The sequence below is a fragment of the Sander lucioperca genome, chromosome 12, assembly GCF_008315115.2.
Source record: "Sander lucioperca isolate FBNREF2018 chromosome 12, SLUC_FBN_1.2, whole genome shotgun sequence".
NCBI lineage: Eukaryota > Metazoa > Chordata > Actinopteri > Perciformes > Percidae > Sander > Sander lucioperca.
The window spans coordinates 9,248,268-9,272,388 of record NC_050184.1 but is presented as its reverse complement, the minus strand read 5'-3'; the positions used below and the strand labels follow the sequence as shown (position 1 = coordinate 9,272,388).

Here is a 24,121-nt window from a genome sequence, read left to right as displayed (position 1 = left end):
TTATGTCAATTTGAATTTGAATAGAAAGCACTTACCTGAATGGCCAGACACAGGGTGTTCAGGATGATTAGGACAAACATGACGTACTCAAAGCCAGTAGAGTTGACCACATACCAGAACTTGTACTGGTAAGGGTTTTTGGGGATGTAGCGTCGCAGAGGACGAGCTTTAAGAGCATATTCCACACACTGACGCTGCAGTTGTGGTCAGGGTAGGTGGGGGCAAATAGAGAAACAGACAAACAAACAGACTCTTGAACAAGTGTAACATGTCATCTGTTAAAGATGCAGGCACTATTTGCACCAATCAGTAATAAGTAACAGTAGATGTTTCATCAGATTTGAGCAAAAATGGACTGTAGCTTTTACTGTATCCATTTCTACTACATCAGCTTTTATTTTTGAAAGAAGGAAAATATACATCATTATTTAACCATATCCATTTGGTTGGAATCAACAGACGACACATACTTGATCATTTGAACAGATTTTTTTTTCTAATGAATTTAAAATGTTCAATAAAAGCACCAATACACAGCAATATCATGCACAAACACCACACCTCCCTCCTACCTGGTTCTTGTCCAGCTCGCAGTTTTTGTACTCCTTCTCCCCCTGCTCTTGAAAGGTGACAATAACGAAACCGACAAAGATGTTCATCATAAAGAAGGCGATGATGATGATGTAGATGATGAAGAAGATGGAGATCTCAATGCGGTAGTTGTAGATGGGACCCATGTTCTCTTTGTTAGAGTCGATGGCCTTGTAGAGTAGACTGCAGGGTCGAAAACGCAGAGAAAGTCAAGATAATGAACAGTAATTAGTCATATCAACTCTGCTGATGTTGTTTGTTTAATGATACTACATAGTGTACTTTAAGCACATTTATACACACAAAATAGTAAAATTATAAACAATTTGGAGAGGGCTTTACCTTTGGTTATTGAAAATGGTGGAAATGGAGAATTTTAATTCAGACTAAGATAAAGGTGAATGATTATCAAATGTTAAATAAATCTTATTATTCTCTATAATGATAGGCAAATCTGAATTCTACCTCAGACACAAAGCATTACTTACGTGGGCCATCCTTCAAACGTGGAGACAGTAAAAAGAGCCATCATGGCCATAAGGACGTTGTCAAAGTTGAAGTCGCTGTTGTACCAGATTCTCTCCTTCACCATGGGCAGTGCTGTGTCCCCGTTGTTGTAGAGAATGTAGGTACCTCTGTGATTTAAAGATGAAATATCAACCACAAGCACATACACAGAGACACTCATGAAGGCCAATGTCCAAAGCTGGAAACCATGAAGAATCTAAATCAAACTTACTTGCAGTCCTCTGGGCTGGACTTTGCATCATCTGTGCAGCGATAAAATTTCCCCTACATAAACAAAAAAACCAGAAGAGAAAGTCAGAGGTGCTCCTTGTTTATTTGTTCTCCATCTCTCTTTCCATCTTTTCACTGTACCTTAAAGAGCTGCACTCCGATGCAAGCGAACATGAACTGCAGCAGCGTAGTGACGATCATGATGTTGCCGATGGTCCTGATAGCCACAAACACACACTGGACCACATGCTGCAAAGGACACACAGTTATACACTGTTAGTAGCAATACACAGTACTTTATCAGAAGCAAAGGCGCAGATACACTCCATGTTGTGTTGTCATTCTGACCTTAAGTCCCTTGGCTCGGTTGATAGCCCTGAGTGGACGGAGGACTCTCAAAACACGGAGAATCTTCACCACTGAGATAGCAGAGGACCTATGGAAGATAGAAGAACACATCTGTGGATTCAGCTAAGCAATTGTAAGGGCATGGTGTCATGGAGGCATTCCTTTCAGCTCTGCCACTAGCAGAGCAAAGAGAAATGTTTATATGTTACGGCAAAAATGCCACACAGTTGCTCAATCCTACATTTCAACATTTAAAAAATGATTGATCGATACATACTGAATGCCAAAGGAGACCAGAGACACACCAACGACCAGCAGGTCTAAAAGGTTGAAGTAGTTTCTACAGAACGCCCCTTTATGAAGGAACGCTCCAAACGCTGTCATCTGGACAGAGGAGAGACAACAGTCAGGACTAAAGAAGACATATCTGCCATCAAACACATACAAGGGGCAGCTGAAATGGGATTTAAATGGCTGTTATTACTATTTAAATGATCTGTTACTTAAAACTATTTACAGTGTCAATTTTCAAAAGACCATTTTGTAAAAAAAAAAGTTTTATGTTGCATTTTCTTCTTTGTATATTCCCTTACATTCATATTGCTTTTGCATTTCAGAGGGTTCATGACAACAATAAACAATTTCATTTGATCTGCAGTTTCCCAGTTGATGGTCCTGCGTGAAATGTATCTGCTATGTTCATTTTGTCAGGTAATTATGTTACTTAGACCAAGCACACACACAAACAGATTAGCACTTCTAATATTGCGTAAGCAACAATAGTTTCAAGCAATATTTCTTATATGTTTGGTTCAATATTTAAACCATTTTGAAACAAAAATGAATAGACAAGATAAGCCTTGACTTCCACTCACAAACACTTAAATACCACAAAATACTGTGGTCAAAGATGCACACACACACACACACACACACACACACACACACACACACACAAAAATAGATAGATCATATACAATGCAAAATGTCGACATGACACGGGGAACATTTTTCAAAAGCCACTACACTCATTTCCGGTGCAGATTAAGCCAGAGGCAGAGCATTTAATCCTCTCCTGATCGAATTTTCTTAGGCTTATTTAGGCTTATATAGGCTTAAACCATAATACATGAGATTTGCCTGGTGCAGGCATGCAGCGAGCAAAGGGGTAAGGCAGAGGATTTCATTCTAACAGCAAAAATAATAGATTGGTACTGATTTCTTCAAGCATATTACTTGGGAGTGCATTAGTAAAAAAAAAGACATGAAAGAAGGGGCATATCTGTGTTTACAGGATGTAATCAGGCAGTGGAATATAAAGCTTGTTAGTTCAAGTTCAAGTTCATCTCTCCACAGTCCAGAGTATTTCAAATTCAACATAATTCAAATTAAAATCAAAAATGTCTGTTGTTCAAAATGTGGAAATCTATTAGTCAATGGTGCTGACAGAGATTCAAGTGGCATATATTTTTTTTTCTTCAGAATGTTAAAAAAGGAAAAGAAAGTAGTTGTACTCTGGAGAGCCACTGGTCCATAAACTGGTCGAGGATGAAGAGGGGGAAGTGGGCCGTGATGGAAATGTGACTGACAGACAAAAGAATATCTGACGAAAATGCATGATCTCCACCGATAGGCGTCATGACAACAAGACAAGCAGACGGCCATTTTGACCAAAAATTATAGAGACCAAAATGAGGGGAAGGAGGACGTGTGCAGCAAGCTTGGAAGTGGTGGGTTGTTGCTGAGGCAACAGTTATTATTGTTTACCTTAATAAGGATCTCAAATGTAAACATACTAGTGAAGACATAGTCTGCATAGCCTAGGATCTGAGGAGGCAATCAGAGTGACATAAGCACGCAGGGTTACTGAAGCTCTACCCAGCACAGCACAACACAGCATAGAGGTAATTTACCTTCAACAGGATCTCAACAGTAAAGATTGCGGTGAAAGCATAGTCAAAATAACCAAGTATCTGCAAGAGGCAATGCACAAGTTCAAGTCATTCCAAGATAACAGCACAACAAGATGCATTATACAGTAAGTCTAACACAGATGGAAAATCGCTACTGGTATATTAAAGGTGCACGGGGCAAGATTCTGATGCAGTATTGTGTGGCAGTGATATATGTTGGTAAGTAGGGGAGCAGAAAATGTGTTGTGGCTTTATGAAAAAAACAAAACAAGAAAACTACTGTTGGTCACGCATATTGGTTAATATTACTAACTCCCTGGCATCAAAAAATGCACAATGTACTTTGTGTTTTTATGTAGCTAAGGCAGGAGGTAAAATGTAATGTTATTTGAGTGTCATTTGCCCAATCATGCTTTCCATAGGCTTTTTTCTCAGTAGACACTTTGACTTGTCAAGGCAGAGGTAACATTAACGATGGCTCAGTCACATTCCACTGTAACACAAGTTGCATACTGTCCAAATGCTTTAGATAACTTACAGAAATAAGTTATCTAAAACTGACATTTGGATATTTGACTTCCTAAGTGTCAGGATCCCACAGTTTTCCCATTCTTCCTGCTGATGCCTCGTGTCTATATATCTTATCTTGTATCCCCTTTTGTCTTCTCAAAGGCTTAGTTTTTCGGTTCAGCGGGTTATAAAAACTTAGTTATGGGTTCTTTACCCTGTTGGTAGTGCATCCCACCACACAGCAGCTTTCTGGCAATTTTCTGTTGTTTGCTAGCAGACGGAACTGAGAAGGAGGCCCCTTCATGCAATACAAAGTCAATGGAGAGTGATGAATTGTTTCCCCCTCCGGTGTGGGCAGGACTTAAGTGCGACCTGTCTTTCTATACCAGGACCCTGAAACTGAAGCAGCTAAATGGAATTCAGCCATCATTTGTCTACTGTCGATTTGAAAGACAAAAGGACAGTCCTGACACCATCCCCCACAACACCTCCCTACAGCTACACTGTGCATCACCTCCACCTCCCCACCTCAACAGGGGCCTGGGCCCCCCCACCAATGCCCTCCTTAAAGGTCCCCTCCACCTCCACCCCCCCTCCCACCTCAGTGACGACTCTCTCCATCCACGAGAGGGACGTCAACAAAGTCTTTAGGAGACAGAATCCCAGGAAAGCTGCTGGACCGGATACTGTCTTCCCATCAAGCTTGAAGCACTGCGCTGATCAGCTGTCTCCAGTGTTCACAGACATTTTTAACACCTCACTGGAGACATGTCATGTGCCAGCCTGCTTCAAGACCTCAACCATAATCCCTGTCCCCAAGAAGCCAAGGACTACAGGACTTAATGACTTCAGACCCGTCGCCCTGACCTCTGTGGTTATGAAGTCATTTGAGCACCTTGTGCTTTCACACCTCAAAGCCATCACCGACCCCCTCCTGGACCCCCTGCAGTTTGCCTACAGAGCCAATAGGTCTGTAGACGATGCAGTCAACTTGGCCCTCCACTACATCCTCCGGCACCTGGACTCCACAGGAACCTACGCCAGGATCCTGTTTGTGGACTTCAGCTCTGCCTTCAACACCATCATCCCGGCTCTGCTTCAGGAGAAGTTCTCCCAGCTTGGTGTGCCTGACTCCACCTGCAGGTGGATCACTGACTTCCTGTCTGACAGGAAGCAGCATGTGAAGCTGGGGAAACACGTCTCCGACTCACAGTCCATCAGCACCGGATCACCCCAGGGCTGCATTCTTTCTTCTCTGCTCTTCTCCCTGTACACCAACAGTTGCACCTCCGGTCACCAGTCCATCAAGCTTCTGAAGTTTGCGGACGACACCTCCCTCATCGGACTCATCTCTGATGGAGACGAGTCCGCCTACAGGTGGGAGGCTGACCACCTGGTGACCTGGTGCAACCAAAACAATCTAGAGCTCAACTATGAAGGTAAATATGGTGCAAAAAGGGAGAGCTTGTAGAATACAATGTGAGAACTTGCAGAACAAAAAATCTGAACTTGTATGTTAAAATTTGCACTTGTAGAAAATGTTCACACACCTGTATTCTGAATGTGAAGTTACAGAAAAAATATTCACAAATGTGTAGATTGATATTTACATGAACACAATGACAGCTGCAAACTTATAATGCAACATTTACTCGTATACTTTTTTTTTTTACTCTGGTTCATTTTCCATCACAACCACAACTCAGTGATTACAACCTCTCGAATCTGTCACTGCAACTTCACATATGTGCTCTCTCGCATCACAAAGTGGCGAATCTGCGCACCTCGACTTTCACAACACTCTTGACGATACATTTGGTGCAAAACTAATTTGTACCTGTGGACTTAGGCTGTGGAGCTCTGAGCTAACAGAACGGGAAAAGCAGGGTTTCTATCGCCAGATGAGGGACAACTCTGTCTGGCTTATTTATGTAGCATGGAAACTTGGTGGAATAGCATGCTAGCGTTAGCTAACTAGCAGCCAGCCCGCTTCTAAATAAATACCTTTTAATTGTCTAAACATTTTTAACAGTCAAACTAAAACACTGGCGGTGAGCTCCACGGCCTGCAGCCGCAGTCGGACCGTCATCCGTGGGTAACAGGTGCCAAGTTTCGCATCCACTAGGGAAAATAATGATTTTATAAGGCAAAGTACTGTTTAAAAACCAGGCAATAGTAAATCTCTTTGTCATGTTAATCAATAATGATTAGGATTTTAGAAGGTTTAGAGACATCAATGTTTTATCAGACTCTGTAGTAGCATTTCCTTGCTACCTAGATGCAATTTTCGGCAGCAATGAATTCTGCAGAAATTATTGTTTCTGCCCAAGCGGGTGCAATTCTTAGCAGGGATGCACAACATCAGCAAAGCAAGCTCTGGTAATGGCCGGGGGATGGGCCGCTGCTACCGGATGTGGGGCTCTCCGTGTCCCGCTGGAGCTCCGACTGCAGGTCGAGGTCGGCAGCGAAGCTTTCTGGCCAGTCCGTCTGCGGCTGCAGGCCGTGGAGCTCACCGCCAGTGTTGTAGTTTGACTGTTAAAAAGTGTTTAGATAATTAAAAGGTATTTATTTAGAAGCGGGCTGGCTGATAGTTAGCTAACGCTAGCATGCTATTCCACGCTACATAAATAAGCCAGACAGAGTTGTCCCTCATCTGGCGATAGAAACCCTGCTTTTCCCGTTCTGTTAGCTCAGAGCTCCACAGCCTAAGTCCACAGGTACAAATTAGTTCTGCACCAAATGTATCGTCAAGAGTGTTGTGAAAGTCGAGGTGCGCAGATTCGCCACTTTGTGATGCGAGAGAGCACATATGTGAAGTTGCAGTGACAGATTCCAGAGGTTGTAATCACTGAGTTGTGGTTGTGATGGAAAATGAACCAGAGTAAAAAAAAAAGTCTACGAGTAAATGTTGCATTATAAGTTTACAGCTGTCATTGTGTTCATGTAAATATCAATCTACACATTTGTGAATATTTTTTCTGTAACTTCACATTCAGAATACAGGTGTGTGAACATTTTCTACAAGTGCAAATTTCAACTTACAAGTTCAGATTTTTTTTACAAGCTCTCATGTTTTTTTTTCTTTGTATGACTTCAAATTCAGATCACATGTGTGTGAATATTTTTTACAAGTGCAAATTTTATTTTTACAAGTGCAAATTTTAACATACAAGTTCAGATTTTTTGTTCTGCAAGTTCTCACATTGTATTCTACAAGCTCTCCCTTTTTGCACCATATTTACCTTCATATCAACGCTCTAAAGACAGTGGAGATGGTTGTGGACTTCAGGAAGAACCCAGCCCCACCTGCCCCCATCACCCTCTGTGGCTCCACAATTGACACTGTGGAGTCTTTCCGCTTCCTGGGAACTACCATCTCCCAAGATCTCAAGTGGGAGCTGAACATCAGCTCCCTCGTGAAGAAAGCACAATAGAGGACGTACTTCCTGTGGCAGCTGAAGAAATTCAACCTGCCAAAGACAATGATGGTGCACTTCTACACAGCCATCATTGAGTCCATCCTCACATCCTCCATCACCATCTGGTACGCTGCTGCCACTGCCAAGGACAAGGGCAGACTGCAGCGTGTCATTCGGTCAGCAGAGAAGGTGATTGGCTGCAATCTGCCGCCGCTCCAGGACCTATACGCCACCAGGACTCTGAAGTGTGCTGGAAAGATTGTGGCCGATCCCTCCCACCCCGGACACAAACTCTTTGAGCCACTCCCCTCTGGCAGGAGGCTGAGGTCCATCAGGACCAAAACCACACGTCACAAACAGTTTTTTCCCCTCCGCCACTAGCCTTATTAACAAGGCCCGGAACCCACCCTGACTCTCTCAACACCCCACCTCTGGCTCCTCATTGCCACTGTACCTTCTCTGCTGTAGTGTTCCTTTTTAATACGGTTTAACTTATTTTACTATTTATTTACATCTATTTTATCGTTATTAATACATACTGTGTGTATATGTTTATACTTATATTTTTATCCTTCTTATATTTGAATGTGTGACATGCACCAATAACACCATGACAAATTCCTTGTATGTGCAACGTACTTGGCAATAAAGCCCTTTCTGATTCTGATTTATTTTTCTCATTTACACCTGTGCTTTTCTTACTGTGACAAGTCAAAATGTCTGCTGTGATAAAGGCTGATTGTCTGCAGTGTTGAGACAAATAAAACCTCCAAATATGATGTGTAAAAGATGCGGTGTAGCCTTTTAGGATAGTTAAAGACTAAAGTCCCGGTGGTTGTCTACGTACAATATTGCGAGCAGAGAAGTTGCGTATTGGGTCCTCAGCAGCCAAAGAGACAGAGCTGAGCATAATGAAGACCAGGATGAGGTTGGTGAAGATCTGATGGTTGATCAGCTTATGGCAGAATACACGAAACCTACAGCAGAAAAAAACAAAGAAGCAGAAATGGAGACACAAAGAGGCACAGAGGAAGATAATGCACAGTGTGTAGTGTGTAACAAGACACATCGTTTATTGAGCTTTGTGCCTCTGCGATTGCTGATTGTAAAGTTGTTTCTGTTAGTACAGGTAGACAGTACAAGTAGACTGGTTCCTGTGCCTCAGTATCAATAGCACCAAACAGCGTGTTTGAGACTCACGGGTTAGTGCTGCTAAAGATGAAGAAGGCACTGCCCCGCGGGATGGGCAGAGTCTTTTCTTTGATGCTGAGTTCAGACAGCCTCTGAGGGCGAGGCCCTGGCGGGACTTCTGGGAGAACGCCCTTATCGTCGTCATCATCACACGCTAGGAAACAGAAGTCATTTTAATCCCTTTTAATATGAAAACAATCCTTCAGTTGTATTTGTAGTTTCCTTACTGATGCTCATGACAACTGAACATTTAAAAACCAAATTCAGTGCCATGTCATTGCTACATGAACTGCTTTAAACTGACCAAAAAGCTGTTTTAAAAGACTGAGCTGATGCACTTTTGATAAATGTGCAGTCTTTATGTCCATGTACTTGAGTCCTTCTCACTCAAGACACGTGACTTTTACCTGAAGAGTGGATGGCAGGATATGACTCTTTGTCTTCCTCCAGCAAGGCCTCCGCTGGCACCACCTTTAAGACAGGTGGTCTGTTAATAACACCGTTTGCAGGTATTATGAAGAGAACTAGAGCGAGTCTTTGTCTTTTACCTTGGTCTCTCCATCATTGACGTCTATTATTTCAACTCTCTTCTTATCTGTGCTTGCGTCCCTGTTAGGGACAGATAAAACATGGATTAACTAACAAGGCAGAAGGCTACTTTTTCAGCAGATAGAAAGTGCTTGCAACAAATGTGTGAATGTCAAACAGACAATGTGAACAGAAATTAAAATGTGAAATGTCCCAAGCTGTACTTGACACTATTCTTCCTCTTCTTGGCCTCCTCTTCTTCCTTCTGTGCTGTGTTGAGGCTCTCTGCGTCTGCCAGGTTGTCAACAGCGATGGCCAAGAAGACGTTTAGCAGGATGTCTGTTCATGTGACTTAAGGAGGAAGGACTGACCAAGATAAACGACGCACTTGGGCTTTAAGAATATGAAACATCAACTGGCTTAATATTAACAAAAGTTTTTTACACACGCAAGCGTGAAAATGTGTATTTTTAGTTGTGTGTGACAAGTGTGTGTGTTAGGATACAGTTTCCACAGATGAAGAGGATGATGAAGTAAATGCAGACCACCATTCCAGAGGATGCCGGACCGCCGTACGCCATGATACCGTCATACATCACCGTATTCCAGTCTTCTCCTGTCAAGATCTGGCCAACCCAATTTACAGTGGAAGCCATTCATTTAAAATGTTAACCGTGATGAAACAATTAACAACTAAGATAGAGTACAAAACGGAAGCCATGAGAGGCAAATGAGAAGAAGAAAAAAACCAATGGTCCATTTTCTAAGTCTGACCTTAATTATTTGATTATATGACTTAAGACCAGGTGAAGAAAAAGGTTTTGCCAGGACAATCTTTCTAAGTGCCTTTTCATTAGTAAAAACAGGAGGAAAAAAAACAATTTTGGCAGGTACATTTTTGTTACTCATTTCGGCCACCAGCGGCTGAAGTGCACCACTACCCCATGTTCTAAAAAGGATTAAAAGCATTCATGTTTACTTCTGGGTGAGTTTTAATTTCTTCATATGTTAGCAAATTATATAACATTACTACCATGTCTTTCTTTTGACTATAGTCATATGTATTTTAATTTGGGCTGTCAAAATAACGCGTTAATTTCGGTTAATTAATCTGAGAAAAAAATAACGCGTTAAAAAAAAAAAAAAAATTGACGCGGATTAATCCATTCCATATTGACGTTTGACCCGGAGCCGTTCTAGCCACCATTCGACTGTAAAATGAAGGAGGGAGACGAGAATGTGCTGCCTGGATCATTAACTGGAACATTTACTTGTAAAAATCTTCTTCCTGCCAACCCTGGCTACCGAAATCTGGTGCCACTGATATGTCTGCACTTCCCTCTGGTGCTCTGAAGGCAACACAAACACCGCTGCATGCGACGCTAGTTAACACTATACTCGACAGCAGCTAACGTTAGCCTACCACTAGCTAGTAGCTGGATTAAACACGGTTAAAATGCTGACAGCTAACGCTGAACGGTGTAAAGTTTGACTGTGTTTTACTGTAGAAGACTGACTCAACAGCGGGATGTAACAATCTGCAGCTGCCGAGCTGCCGTCGGAAAAACAACACAGATGGTGCGTTCAATGAAACTGGTAAACTACAGCTTCGTGGTGCATTTGAAGTTATTGTAAATGTCCTTGGTGGTTGTTTTTGTCGTTCAACAGCAATTTACTAGTGAAATAAGTTATTGTTATTGTTATACATTATTATTAAATCATTTAATTTTGACCATATGGCCTTAGCAATAAACAAGCCGTTCTTTAATGTCACCAACTGTTGTTTAGTACCCTTTGTTTTCTTTTCTTTTTTTACTTTCTTAAAAAGTATCGGTTCAGGCACCGTTAATTATGTATGCGATTAATTTTGATTAATTAATCACAGAATCTGTAATTAATTAGATTAATTTTTTTAATCGATTGACAGCCCTAATTTTAATCATCGCTAGATCATGGTTTCCGTAAATAGAGGAATTGTTTTAAATGATTCATTTCTATCGTCATTCATTTTTAACAGTTAAAAAACAACAACACGTATTGTGCCACTCTGCACCCTCCAGACTATAGTATGATTTCCTTATCAAGCGTGTTGGACACTGTGATTGAATGTTATAATTCTTGCAAACACTCACCTGGAACACAGTGAGCAGGGCCTGGGGGAAGTTATCAAACGTGCTCCTTTTGGTCACAGTCTCATCAAAGTTAAACTTGCCCCCAAAAAGCTGCATGCCAAGCAGGGAGAAAATAATGATGAAGAGGAAGAGCAGCAGCAACAGTGAGGCGATGGACTTCATGGAGTTAAGCAGAGAGGCCACCAGGTTACTAAGAGATGCCCAATGACTGGAGAAGAAGAAATATAAAACGTTAACAAACGGACAGACACACGGAATACCAAACATGCACGCACACACACACACACACACACACACACACACACACACACACGCACACACACACACACACAAGTGAAGGTAATGAGGGGAAAATATGGAAATGATAATATTGGTTAGACAAGGCATGAAGACCATATTCTCCTGCATCAGGCAATATGTCTTGCAATATACTCACTTTGAAAATATGGTACTGTACCTGCTGTATTCACTAGGCCGGTGTTTTGTTAGTTAGTTTGTTTTTATTATTATTTTTGGGACGTTTTGGGACATTGCCTTTATTAGATAGCGAAAATAGAGAGATGACAGGAAACAAAGGAAGGAGCAACAAGCTTTATGAACTCTTCTACAAACTACAATGGGGACCTTTTTCTGGATTGGATAATAAGGCAAGCATCATGGCAGTCAGATACTGGACGTAAACTTCTGTCTGACCTAATAACTAATTGTTTACTTTTTGAAACATTATTTAGATCACAACAGTTCCCTACAGTACAGCCTGGCTGCAAACGTAATGCCCCATCAATAAGCTTAAAGGAGAATTCCGGTCAATTTCAACACATAGCTCTGTTGTTTGTAAATTTGGAGTGCTGTCAGTAGCGAGAAAAATGAAAACAATCTGTGCTGCCAACACATGTTCCCTATTTAAGAATAAAGGAAAGAATATGGCCTGAAACATTTCAGTCATCTCTATCTCATCCAGAAAACACTGACACGATGACTTTCTGTTGCTCACCGTGTAACCTTGAAGATCCTAAGCAGTCGTACACAACGGAATACAGAGATGCCCAGTGGAGACATGATGGCAAGCTCCACCAGGATGGTCTCTACAATGCCTCCACACACCACAAAACAGTCAAAGCGGTTGAACAGGGACACAAAGTACGCCTGCAGCCCCAAGCTGTACATCTTCACTAGCATCTCCATGGTGAACATCGCCAGAAGAACTTTGTTGGCAACATCTGGAAGGAGAGGAGATGACTTATTTTAAGAACATATTATCAAACATCTCACAGTTGAACAAAGTCAAGAAAACGGAACTGAATACATGTTTAGCAACCAAATAGAACAGAATAGAGCAAAAAATAGATACCCTGTACTTCCGTCAGCCAGTCCGGCTGGTTGTAGTGCTCAGAGGCGATGGTGAGAGTGTTGAGGAACACCAAGATGATGACCAGCCAATAAAACGTCACCGATTTCACGGCTGCACGACACTTTCTGCGACAGAAACGGTTCCACCGTCGCGACTGACGACTGACAGACAAATAGTTCTACTTTAGGATCAATGCTCAGCATACGTACGGTCATATTCAGAGTGACTTCCAAAATAAGACTTAGTAGGACACAATCAAAACTTATATTTCTTTAGTGGTGAAATTTCATTGAATTTAACTTAACTCTGCTGACTTTGGACTTCATGTGTATATGAATTTGATTAGAATGTTTTCTCACATATACAGTTAACATGAAAGCACAACTGGACACATACTAATTACAGTACAAAGATGACTGGATTGGATTTTAGGTGAGTAAATAGGGAAGAAAACACAATGATGAAAGTAGCGAGATCAGGATAAAGACGGATTGATCAGATATAAAACATGACAGACATTGGATCAATCGCAAAATATTAGATGAAAACATTGGGGATCTGAGCAATTCCAATATGAGGTAAGAATTAACCATGCAAGATGATATTAATCAATACATGAATGAAGAAGGCATTTACCATGCAGTGGCATACAGTACCAAGGTACTAACCTGAACTTTGACTTAGTAATTTTTTGACTGGGGAAAATAAAAGATGAGGCAACTTTAAATACTGGGCAACAACATGTGTCTTACTGTCCTTTATGAACCTTTTTTTTTTTATTGGCTCGTCAGAACAACAATATGTAACACTCACCACAGCGGCCCACAGCAGGGTGACTTGTTTTCCTCTCCATTGTGATTCTCTGTGGTCGCTGACTCTGTCTCACTGGGCATGCTCGCTGCGGTATCACACACACACACACACACACACACACATAAACAAGAAAAAGTAATGTGAGATGATAAGGTGCCAAGTTAACAAAGAGGTTCAGGACATAAAAAACTGTATCCTGAAGGAAACAGGTTTCACCAATGAAAATCACATAATCATAGATTTTCCTATTGATACACATGCATTTTTGGTTTGGCTTGGTTCTATATTAAAAATAACAATTCTCTGATTATAGATAACCAAATATATAGAGCAAATGCATAGAGAATCAAACATTAGACTGAAACTATTATGAGACTCAACTGCAAAATAAACAAACACGGTTCTTGTAAGCCTTCACTTTACAATAAACTCGTCCTGTATTTTTAGATCATCTACAATTTGACCTTTTCTGCTGTGTCAGCTCATGTTTCTCAAAGCTTACAGGCCAAGCCAAACCACCGGAAACCAAAATGCAGGTGTAAATAGAAAATACTGGGTGACTCCTTCTCAAAGACATTAATGACACAAATTATTTTTGTTCTCAAAGAAAGAGACTGACATTATCCAAAATGTTATGAATTTGAAGGTTTCTTTATAGATCAAGTCACAGTGAGTACATGCTGCCAGACCTGAGTCAAATTGGACTTTGTAAATAATTCTTGTCATTTAAAAAAAACATTTATCAATTGGAAACATCAAAAATACAAATATTGTTAATAAAAGATAAAAGAGTTTACTTGAAAATGTTGCATATTTTAAGTACTGAGTGCATTGTCCAGTTGAAATATATGATCAGACTATTTGGTCAAGGTCAGTTTGCTGCAACAAGTATTAGTTACATAGTCACAGGGTTACAGCATACAGTATATTGGAAATCATGTATACTGTACATGCATAAAATATGGTCATTATTAATGACAAATGAAAGGAAAATGATGATGATTGGATGAGAGTTCTGAACACAAATACTTTGACTTTGAATTCTGTTTTACTTCTGATTATAGTAAACATGAGACTAAAACATTATTATGCTTTTCTATACATTACAAGGTGTTTCAGGATGTAATAATTAAAGCGATACTAAAATAAAATGCTGCTGGCAAAAAAAACGTTTAAGAATTGGCTGGAAACATCTAAATTCACACGTGCATGGTTTACTTGTAAGACGTGTTATTCATTTAAAGTTATAGCTTTTGATACTATATATTTATGTATAGTAACAGAGGTGTACATTCAACTTTAGTTTAAAAAACATATTTTATACAGTGTCTTTGAAGGTGCTACTGTACATGTGCTTCTGTGTCATTAAAATGCTAAATATAAAAAACAAAACAAAAAGGTTAACGGTGCCTTTGTGGGCAATCACAGAGAAATGAAAATGTGTCATCTGCATTTAACCCATCCTATATGCCTACATAGGAGCAGTAGGACTAACTCCAGTCTTTTTGCCAGTGCCTTTTGGACATTGGGCACTGACAAGAGCACTAACCTTACATAGATGTTTTTGGTGGTGAGGGGAAACTGGTCCACGCAGAGGAAACCCACACGAACCACCCACGGAGGAAACCGGAGCAACCCAATGAAAACCACGCTAACACGGGGAGAACATACTAACTCCACACAGAAAGGCTGCCCAGACCGGGATCGAACCGAGTGCTTAACAGTGCCTACTTGTTGTGAGGCGAGAATGCTAACCACTGAGCCTGTGATGCCCTTCAAGATGAATGCCAATCTTTCTATTTTGAGTGTGTTATTCGTAACATTAGTTTTATTGTTCCTTAAATTAAAAGCCTCCTGTATTGTGACATGGAGGCAGGAGGACCTTTTTCCCTCCATTAGCCTTTCATCTGTTGTGCAAAGTGTTCATTCATTTCACTAGATAGGCTTTCTTTGCTGGTACAGGACAATGTGATGCAAAGTTGTTATTTGTTCACTGAAATGGATTTGCTTATGATGAGGATGGTAGGGGTCAGACATTGATCAATGAAGAAAAGGGCAGGCAAACACAAAAGCAAAGCACATGCAAGCAGAGGAGCCCTCCAGGACAACGATGAACTGTCCTTATGAACGTGCAAAAACACACACACACACACACACACACACACACACACTCCCAGGCACTCGTGCGCACACAAACGCATTTACCCTGTGTCTCTGTGGACTGAGTGAACCAGCCAAACTTTCCTTTCTTCTTCTCAGTGAGGTCAGCCAGCGTGACCCCTTGGTGTTACCAACATGCAGTTCACACAGCCAGACAGCAGAGGAAGCAGTGAGTCAGTACACAGCAGAACAAGAGAGAGAGAGAGAGAGAGAGAGAAAGAGAGGAATGTACAGCAAAAGACAGCTGCAATACAAACTACACCACAAACACAGCTACCATGTCCAGAAAAGCTACAAAACAAATGTACAGGACATACAGTAATATCCTCTTGCCATAAAAGATTGACTGTAGAATCTGGACTATCTTGTCTTACTTCAGTAAATTATTCACTTCTAGCATGAATGGGATTGGCACATAACAAAATAGAAAGGTTAAAGAGGCCTTGAGACAATACAGTAAAGAAAATAGTTTTTTAGTATTCATAATAATTTGTACATGCTGCACAAGTGCTGACATGCCAATAAAAACGACATTTTACACAAGACACTTTCTAAGTGAAGTATGATAGTAGTATCTAGTAGACAATGGTTGTTTAATAATATGTATATTAGCCATGGTTACTTTATGTTAGCAGACAAATAATAAGTGCAGTACAGAATGTCTGATGTAGTTTTTAAACAGACTCGTGCTCAATGTTCAAAATTCTTTGCAAAAACTAACCATACTAAATTCTTAACAACATCGGCCTCAAAAATTCTCTAAATCCGCGCAAAAATCAGCCAGGCTTAATTTTAGGTCTATGATTTCTGGACAGAGTAACTATTAATACAATATTAGACAGGAAAGGATTAGCAATTAATGAGACTTTAGAAAGAGAAAAAAGATAGAAGGCAGAGAGAGAACTACAAAAAAATTTGGAAGAAGATATAAGAACAAAAGGAAGCAGAGGGAGAAGAAGAAGAGGGAAAAAACTAATGTTAGACAAAGAGTTTTTTACAAGGCACACAGTCACTGCAGGAATCAAGGAGAGAAAGTTAGTGTGTTGTCTCGGGTGTCTAGTCTAAAACAGTGACAGCAGAGGTCAAAGCAGGACAATTGCTGGAGGATATAAAGACAGGTGCATGTGCACTAGCCGAAATGTGAATGGTTGTAAGGCACTGTATGTAACAATATATGTCAAAAACCTGCCGCCCACATTACCCACAATGCAACACTACCACCCATAATTGGGTTGGAGATTCAGGTGTGTTACGCTAGTAGCTGCTAATGTAGCCGCGAGCCTCAAGCAGAGATGAGGAGCAGGGAGGTCTTTCTAACTCCACAACCCTAGATATTTGTTCATTTTTGGACCTATATGCACATATGCAGTAGTACTCCCAAAGACCTGTAAACATTTTCGAAGAACCGAACGATAAAAACAGTGACTGCACACAAATGTATGATAATGGACAATGGAATGATGAAAACTGCGAAAACCCCTTTACAGCAGTGTGCTTTGATGTCAGAGGTGAGAATTTTAACTACTGATCCTTTGTTATGTGCCTTTAATGTTAAGTTTCTGTTCCAGTCTGCAGTAGTTTCTCTCCCCTACTCATCTGCATGTACTCTCTTTTTCTCTGCTTCTCTTTGTAATTTTGGTATATTGTTTTATTTTGCTCAACCAATGGATAGCAAGTGACATACAGTACAGTATATGTCCTCCGTTTTTATAGATGTAGCTAGAAAGCACATTTCTTTCTTTTTACAGGGCCAAATGAAATATTTGTCCTCATTTACAACACTATGACATGGACTGCTATGAAGGTAAATATGGTGCAAAAAGGGAGAGCTTGTAGAATACAATGTGAGAACTTGCAGAACAAAAAATCTGAACTTGTATGTTAAAATTTGCACTTGTAAAAATTTAATTTGCACTTGTAAAAATAAAATTTACACTTGTAAAAAAATTCACACACGTGATCTGAATTTGAAGTCATACAAAGAAAAAGAACATGAGAGCTTGTAAAAAAAATCTGAATTTGTAAGTTGAAATTTGCACTTGTAGAAAATGTTCACACACCTGTATTCTGAATGTGAAGTTACAGAAAAAATATTCACAAATGTGTAGATTGATATTTACATGAACACAATGACAGCTGCAAACTTATAATGCAACATTTACTCGTATACTTTTTTTTTTACTCTGGTTCATTTTCCATCACAACCACAACTCCGTGATTACAACCTCTGGAATCTGTCACTGCAACTTCACATATGTGCTCTCTCGCATCACAAAGTGGCGAATCTGCGCACCTCGACTTTCACAACACTCTTGACGATACATTTGGTGCAAAACTAATTTGTACCAGTGGACTTAGGCTGTGGAGCTCTGAGCTAACAGAACGGGAAAAGCCTTCTTATATACAGTCTATGGGAAAAGCAGGGTTTCTATCGCCAGATGAGGGACAACTCTGTGCGGCTTATTTATGTAGCATGGAAACTTGGTGGAATAGCATGCTAGCGTTAGCTAACTAGCAGCCAGCCTGCTTCTAAATAAATACCTTTTGTCTAAACATTTTTAACAGTCAAACTAAAACACTGGCGGTGAGCTCCACGGCCTGCAGCCGCAGACGGACCGTCATCAGTGGGGATCGACCAGCGTAGCAACACTGCTTTTGCCAGAAAGCTTCGCTGCCGACCTCGACCTGCAGTCGGAGCTCCAGCGGGACACGGAGAGCCCCACATCCGGTAGCAGCGGCCCATCCCCCGGCCATGACCAGAGCTTGCTTTGCTGATGTTGTGCATCCCTGCTAAGAATTGCACCCGCTTGGGCAGAAACAATAATTTCTGCAGAATTCATTGCTGCCGAAAATTGCATCTAGGTAGCAAGGAAATGCTACTACAGAGTATGATAAAACATTGATGTCTCTAAACCTTCTAAAATCCTAATCATTATTGATGAACATGACAAAGAGATTTACTATTGCCTAGTTTTTAAACAGTACTTTGCCTTATAAAATCATTATTTTCCCTAGTGGATGCAATTCTCGGTAGGGATGCGAAACTTGGCACCTGTTACCCACTGATGACGGTCCGTCTGCGGCTGCAGGCCGTGGAGCTCACCGCCAGTGTTTTAGTTTGACTGTTAAAAATGTTTAGACAATTAAAAGGTATTTATTTAGAAGCGGGCTGGCTGATAGTTAGCTAACGCTAGCATGCTATTCCACCAAGTTTCCATGCTACATAAATAAGCCGGACAGAGTTGTCCCTCATCTGGCGATAGAAACCCTGCTTTTCCCATAGACTGTATATAAGAAGGCTTTTCCCGTTCTGTTAGCTCAGAGCTCCACAGCCTAAGTCCACAGGTACAAATTAGTTCTGCACCAAATGTATCGTCAAGAGTGTTGTGAAAGTCGAGGTGCGCAGATTCGCCACTTTGTGATGCGAGAGAGCACATATGTGAAGTTGCAGTGACAGATTCCAGAGGTTGTAATCACGGAGTTGTGGTTGTGATTGAAAATGAACCAGAGTAAAAAAAAAAGTATACGAGTAAATGTTGCATTATAAGTTTGCAGCTGTCATTGTGTTCATGTAAATATCAATCTACACATTTGTGAATATTTTTTCTGTAACTTCACATTCAGAATACAGGTGTGTGAACATTTTCTACAAGTGCAAATTTCAACTTACAAGTTCAGATTTTTTTTACAAGCTCTCATGTTTTTTTTCTTTGTATGACTTCAAATTCAGATCACATGTGTGTGAATATTTTTTACAAGTGCAAATTTTATTTTTACAAGTGCAAATTAAATTTTTACAAGTGCAAATTTTAACATACAAGTTCAGATTTTTTGTTCTGCAAGTTCTCACATTGTATTCTACAAGCTCTCCCTTTTTGCACCATATTTACCTTCATAACTGCAGCCCAGAGCCGCAAGAAGTCTGGAAGACAAAAAGTCTGGACCGGCCTTTTCAGAGACTCCTGGAAGTGGTCAGATAAGTAAATCATAACTGCATATTTAATGAAACTCTTACAATGCTTCATGCAACCACCTACAGCCTATTTATTTAAGGATCGTGTATTTTCATTGTACAAGACATGGCTGCACAACAAAATTCAGTTGTAGTCCCTTTATGCTACACAAGAAAAAAACAGTAGTGCATTCCTGTTGTGCATTTTTTGAATTTGCATCAGGGTGAATGATTTCTTAATTTTCCACTGTCAACACAAACAGTCTGCAGCAGCCACATCCCATTTACTGTACAAGTCAAATGACTAGTCAGAAATGACATGTGAATGGATTCTAGGTATTTGAATTTGATTTCTCACCCGAAAACCACACAGGATGCAAACATCCTGTTCCCACAATAAGCCTCCGCCAGATCAGAATAAGCAATATCGTCTCTCTCATACCACACACACACACACACACACACACACACACACAACCTAACATCCACAGTTACCCCTGTGTTGTCATGGTGACAGCACACACAAGGCCACACCATAGAAAACACTCGCTTACTTCACTACTTCACTTTGAAACTATATACACAATGTGATACTGCAGGACATTGTGTCTCACATACAAGTGGTGTAAGCAAACAGAAGAAAATATATTCTACTTCTATCATTGACCTAATTAACGGCAGAAATATAAAATATAAAGGCAATGTAATATAGCAAAAACATTGAAATTAAGATTGTTTTAAGAGTACTACTATAATACTAAACCATTACGTGCTTCACTCAATAACAGACATTTTGCCAGAAAAAGAGTCTCTGTGATTTTTCTGGTGGTGAATGTCTCATTTTGGTACAATATGTAACTGTTTTCTGGAATGATTCACTCTTATTGAAATGGCCAAACTGCGCAAGATGATGCCAGGAAAAAGATGTATTTTATAAAATTTATGAGGTGACATTTGCGTGTTGTCTACAATTGGCAACATGTCATACTGTCCCTTCTTGTTGTTCAGCATGTAATTTCTAAGTGTAACCTGTCAGTATGTCAGAGGAGTGGTGATGGCACAGTGGATATGACACATGCTTTTGGTGTGTGAGATCTGGGTTCAATTCCCACTGCGATACATCAATCAATGTCTCCCTGAGCAAGACACTTAACCCATAGTTGCTCCAGAGGTGTGCAGCCTCTGACATATGTAGCAACTGTAAGTCGCTTTGGATAAAAGCGTCAGCTAAATGACATGTAATGTAAAGGAGCAGTTTTATTTGGTCACTCTTCATGTGCTTGAAAAAGTCGGTCTAATTGTGGGGGAAAAGTCATGTCTTACCAGTATTAGCTGAGCCAGGGTATTTGTCCCACATACATAAAACACTTCCTTTATGATACATTTAAGGCAAAGCATCAGTGAGCTTGTCAGAGTGGAATAACAACAGATAGATGAGTAATGGTCTGCCCTCCTCACTTGCCTCCTTTTACTATCAATGAGATAAAGAGATGTGCAACATTATTTAAAGGCAGAAGAACCTTAGGCTTGGTAACGTACAGTTCTGTTTGTATTCTTCATTTCCCTCCTTTAGAGGACAGAGGGACAAAATAGATTAAATCAAGGAAACTCACGGTTTCGCTTGCCCTCCTCGTCACCCTCCTCCTCGTTCTCAGGGTCGATGTCCTCAGCCTGGGTGATCCAGTCCAGGTAGCCTTTCAGGTCTTCCTCTAACTGCTGCTTCTCACGTAGCTTCTGGAAATCTCCCCGAGCCTTGGCTTTTTCTCGCTCTTTGGAAAACTCTCTGGACGGGGCAGAGAATAATTGGTGGAGGTATTAAGGGTACAGCATTACTAGTTTGCTTAAGTCCTGTCAATTCTACGCTGATGATTCACAGCTGTATCTCCTGCTAAAAACTAGGGACTCACAGCCTCTTCTAGATTGTCATAGACATTAAAGGTTGGACGGCAAAATAACTTAACTAAACGATAACAAAACTGAAATAATTATCTTTGGTCCCTCTAAGTCCAGAAATCATCTCACCAGTATGCTAGGTCACCTCATGTGAAGTCACATGCAAAAAACCTTGGTATCATATTTGACTCTGAACTCTCTATTGTTAAAACTAGTTACTATCAGTTAAGAACCATTTCCAGACTCAAGCCAATTCTGTCCTTCCATGATATGGAAAAAGTAATGCTTTCAATACATCCAGACTAGACTATTTCACCTCCCTTTATTTAGGCCTTCCCCAGTCTTCATTAAGTCATCTACAAAATGCAGCTGCAAGGACGTTGACTGGTACTAAAAAATGTGACCACATCACCCAAGTGCTAGCCTCTCTGGCTCCCCGTCCACTTCAGAATCCAGTTTAAGACCCTGCTGATTGCCTTCAAGGCTCTTAATGGTTAGGCACCATCTTATATTACAGATCTTATTCACCAGCACTCAGCCCCAAGGTCTCTTAGATCTGATGACAAATCTCTTGTGTACGTCCCCCGATCACGGCTCAAATTAAAAGGTGACAGGGCCTTTGCAGTTGCTGCGCCACGACTGTGGAACCAGCTGCTGTTAGATATCAGATGTGCTCTTTCCATTTCTGTTTTTATCTCTAGGTTAAAAGCACATGTTTACTCACTGGCATTTTTAACACACTAATCTCTCAATCTGTTATCATGTCAATGATTCTGTATTTGTGATTTGCTGCTTTTTGTTGTCGTTGGGATGTTCTTTTTATTTTTTCTTTCTACTTTTTATTTTTACATTTCAATGTTCTTTTTTAAGCACCTTAGCACTTTTTGTACAGCACTTTGGTCAGCTTAAGCTGTGTTTAAATGTGCTCTAGAAATAAAAAGAAATTATTTATGCTATTTATTTTTTTTAACTTTTATTTATAAATGTATTTATACTATATTTTTTATTACTTACTTACTATAATGACTGTCAAATCTGAGTGAGATAATACCGTACAGGATCAGAACAAACACTGAACATTATATCGATTATTTTCTAAAACTGCTTATCCTTTTCAGGGTCATTTACAGTTTTTATTCATTATTTATAGAAACTTCTTAGTGTTTGAAACAAATTGGTGTATTGATTGAGTTCGGCGCATTTAAAAGCACATTAAAGCACATTAAAACAAGTCATAAAAGTGACCAGTTAATGAAAAGGACAAAAGGACAACATATTTTCAAAAGCACAAATAAACACAAGCACACTTACCCGCTCAACACACCCAAAACCAAGTTGAGAACAAAGAAGGATCCAAAGATGACCAGACTGACAAAGTAGACCCACGGCAGCTCAAAGCCCATTGCATCATTCATCTAAATAGAAACACAAGTAGAGAAGAAGACATATAAGACATGATTTATTCATATGTTTCATTCATGTTTCATAATTGTGCACATATTCTCTTCTTTTTTATAATCTTTTTTGAATTCTAAATTCTTTCCTGTTTCATAAAACTTGTATTATTGAGTTGAACTGTTTTACTCGAGTTAACCCAAAGAGACTGATAACTCTTGAAAAGACAGACTTCCGAAAATTACAGGACAGAAAAAAGAGGAAGAGAAGGTCCTAAACACTTCATTTATTCATTCATAACTGAGTATATTATTCTACCAAATGTTTGGTTTGACAGCTCGTTTAGACTGGCCAATGGGATGATGGTACTGCTGCTATTTTTCACAGCTTCTGCCAGTAAAAAACACCTCTACTCACTTGCACCTTTATGCACCACACATAGTATTACCTATGACCTGATTTAATGAAAACAAAAACAGTATTTAGTGCTTCTGAACGTTCTAGCTATTTACAGTTTACTTCCAGGCACATCCTTAAAAATTTAAATTTTGAAAGTAAGTAATCAGATGTACTGTCATTAGTTTAATTGTGTAGGCTTTTGTGTACTTTTTGGAGGAAACGTCCATCTTGCTTAGCTCAAGGGTGCCACTTTTCCAGTACTGTATTTAAAATAAAATGTAATCGACTGAAGGCAGCTCAAAGCCCATAATGTCCCTCGGTGGGAAAGCTACAACTAAAACTGGAGCAGGAACTGTGACCACTAGAGGGCACCATGTGAGAGAGAACTGGGTTAGTAATGAGTAGAGGAGGTATTAGAAGATGGGATGTTTATTAGTGATGAAGATGTGGCAAATGACAACACTACAGAGATAAAGTGCCTTTTAGTAGAGCTGTTTGGCAAAGAGACAATTGATAGTTGAAGTTTGTCCATTTATAACCACACAACTGACTTTCTTACGCAGTCCAAATAACATCCACACACTTGAGACTTTACTTTTCTTTGCCCCATGTACATGCATGCAATTCTGCTCAAACACTCATATTCCCTCTGAAGTAAAACCCAATGCCTTTTTCTTTGCCTTCTGTGTATAATTTATTGTGCTCTGTGTCACTTTGTTTTTTGTGTCTTTTCTCTGTTTAAATGTAAACTGTACAAAATGTCCATTTCTATGTAACTTGATTCAGTT

At 40.1% G+C, this 24,121-nt stretch overlaps 1 protein-coding gene across 20 annotated transcripts in view; it reads right to left on the bottom strand.

Moving 5' to 3' along the window:
- cacna1db (calcium channel, voltage-dependent, L type, alpha 1D subunit, b) overlaps positions 1–24,121 on the bottom strand; it is an 85,115-nt gene that overhangs the window by 21,765 nt on the left and 39,229 nt on the right. For 9 of the 20 annotated variants that reach the window (XM_036007748.1, XM_036007733.1, XM_036007737.1 and 6 more), the window contains exons 8-29: positions 22,851–22,954; positions 21,260–21,429; positions 15,740–15,814; positions 13,535–13,619; positions 13,390–13,416; positions 12,722–12,882; positions 12,365–12,590; positions 11,371–11,578; positions 9,744–9,864; positions 9,463–9,577; positions 9,259–9,319; positions 9,118–9,178; positions 8,720–8,864; positions 8,367–8,496; positions 3,591–3,650; positions 1,955–2,061; positions 1,678–1,765; positions 1,471–1,578; positions 1,331–1,383; positions 1,080–1,226; positions 573–774; positions 36–194 (exon numbers count right to left, since the gene is read on the bottom strand). In XM_036007748.1, coding sequence (XP_035863641.1) covers positions 36–194; positions 573–774; positions 1,080–1,226; positions 1,331–1,383; positions 1,471–1,578; positions 1,678–1,765; positions 1,955–2,061; positions 3,591–3,650; positions 8,367–8,496; positions 8,720–8,864; positions 9,118–9,178; positions 9,259–9,319; positions 9,463–9,577; positions 9,744–9,864; positions 11,371–11,578; positions 12,365–12,590; positions 12,722–12,882; positions 13,390–13,416; positions 13,535–13,619; positions 15,740–15,814; positions 21,260–21,429; positions 22,851–22,954 — 2,613 coding nt within the window. Of the gene's footprint in view, positions 1–35; positions 195–572; positions 775–1,079; positions 1,227–1,330; positions 1,384–1,470; positions 1,579–1,677; positions 1,766–1,954; positions 2,062–3,444; positions 3,505–3,590; positions 3,651–8,366; positions 8,497–8,719; positions 8,865–9,117; positions 9,179–9,258; positions 9,320–9,462; positions 9,578–9,743; positions 9,865–11,370; positions 11,579–12,364; positions 12,591–12,721; positions 12,883–13,389; positions 13,417–13,534; positions 13,620–15,739; positions 15,815–21,259; positions 21,430–22,850; positions 22,955–24,121 lie in introns of all 20 variants that reach the window. The other 11 variants (XM_036007738.1, XM_036007741.1, XM_036007745.1 and 8 more) reach the window with 5 other exon arrangements.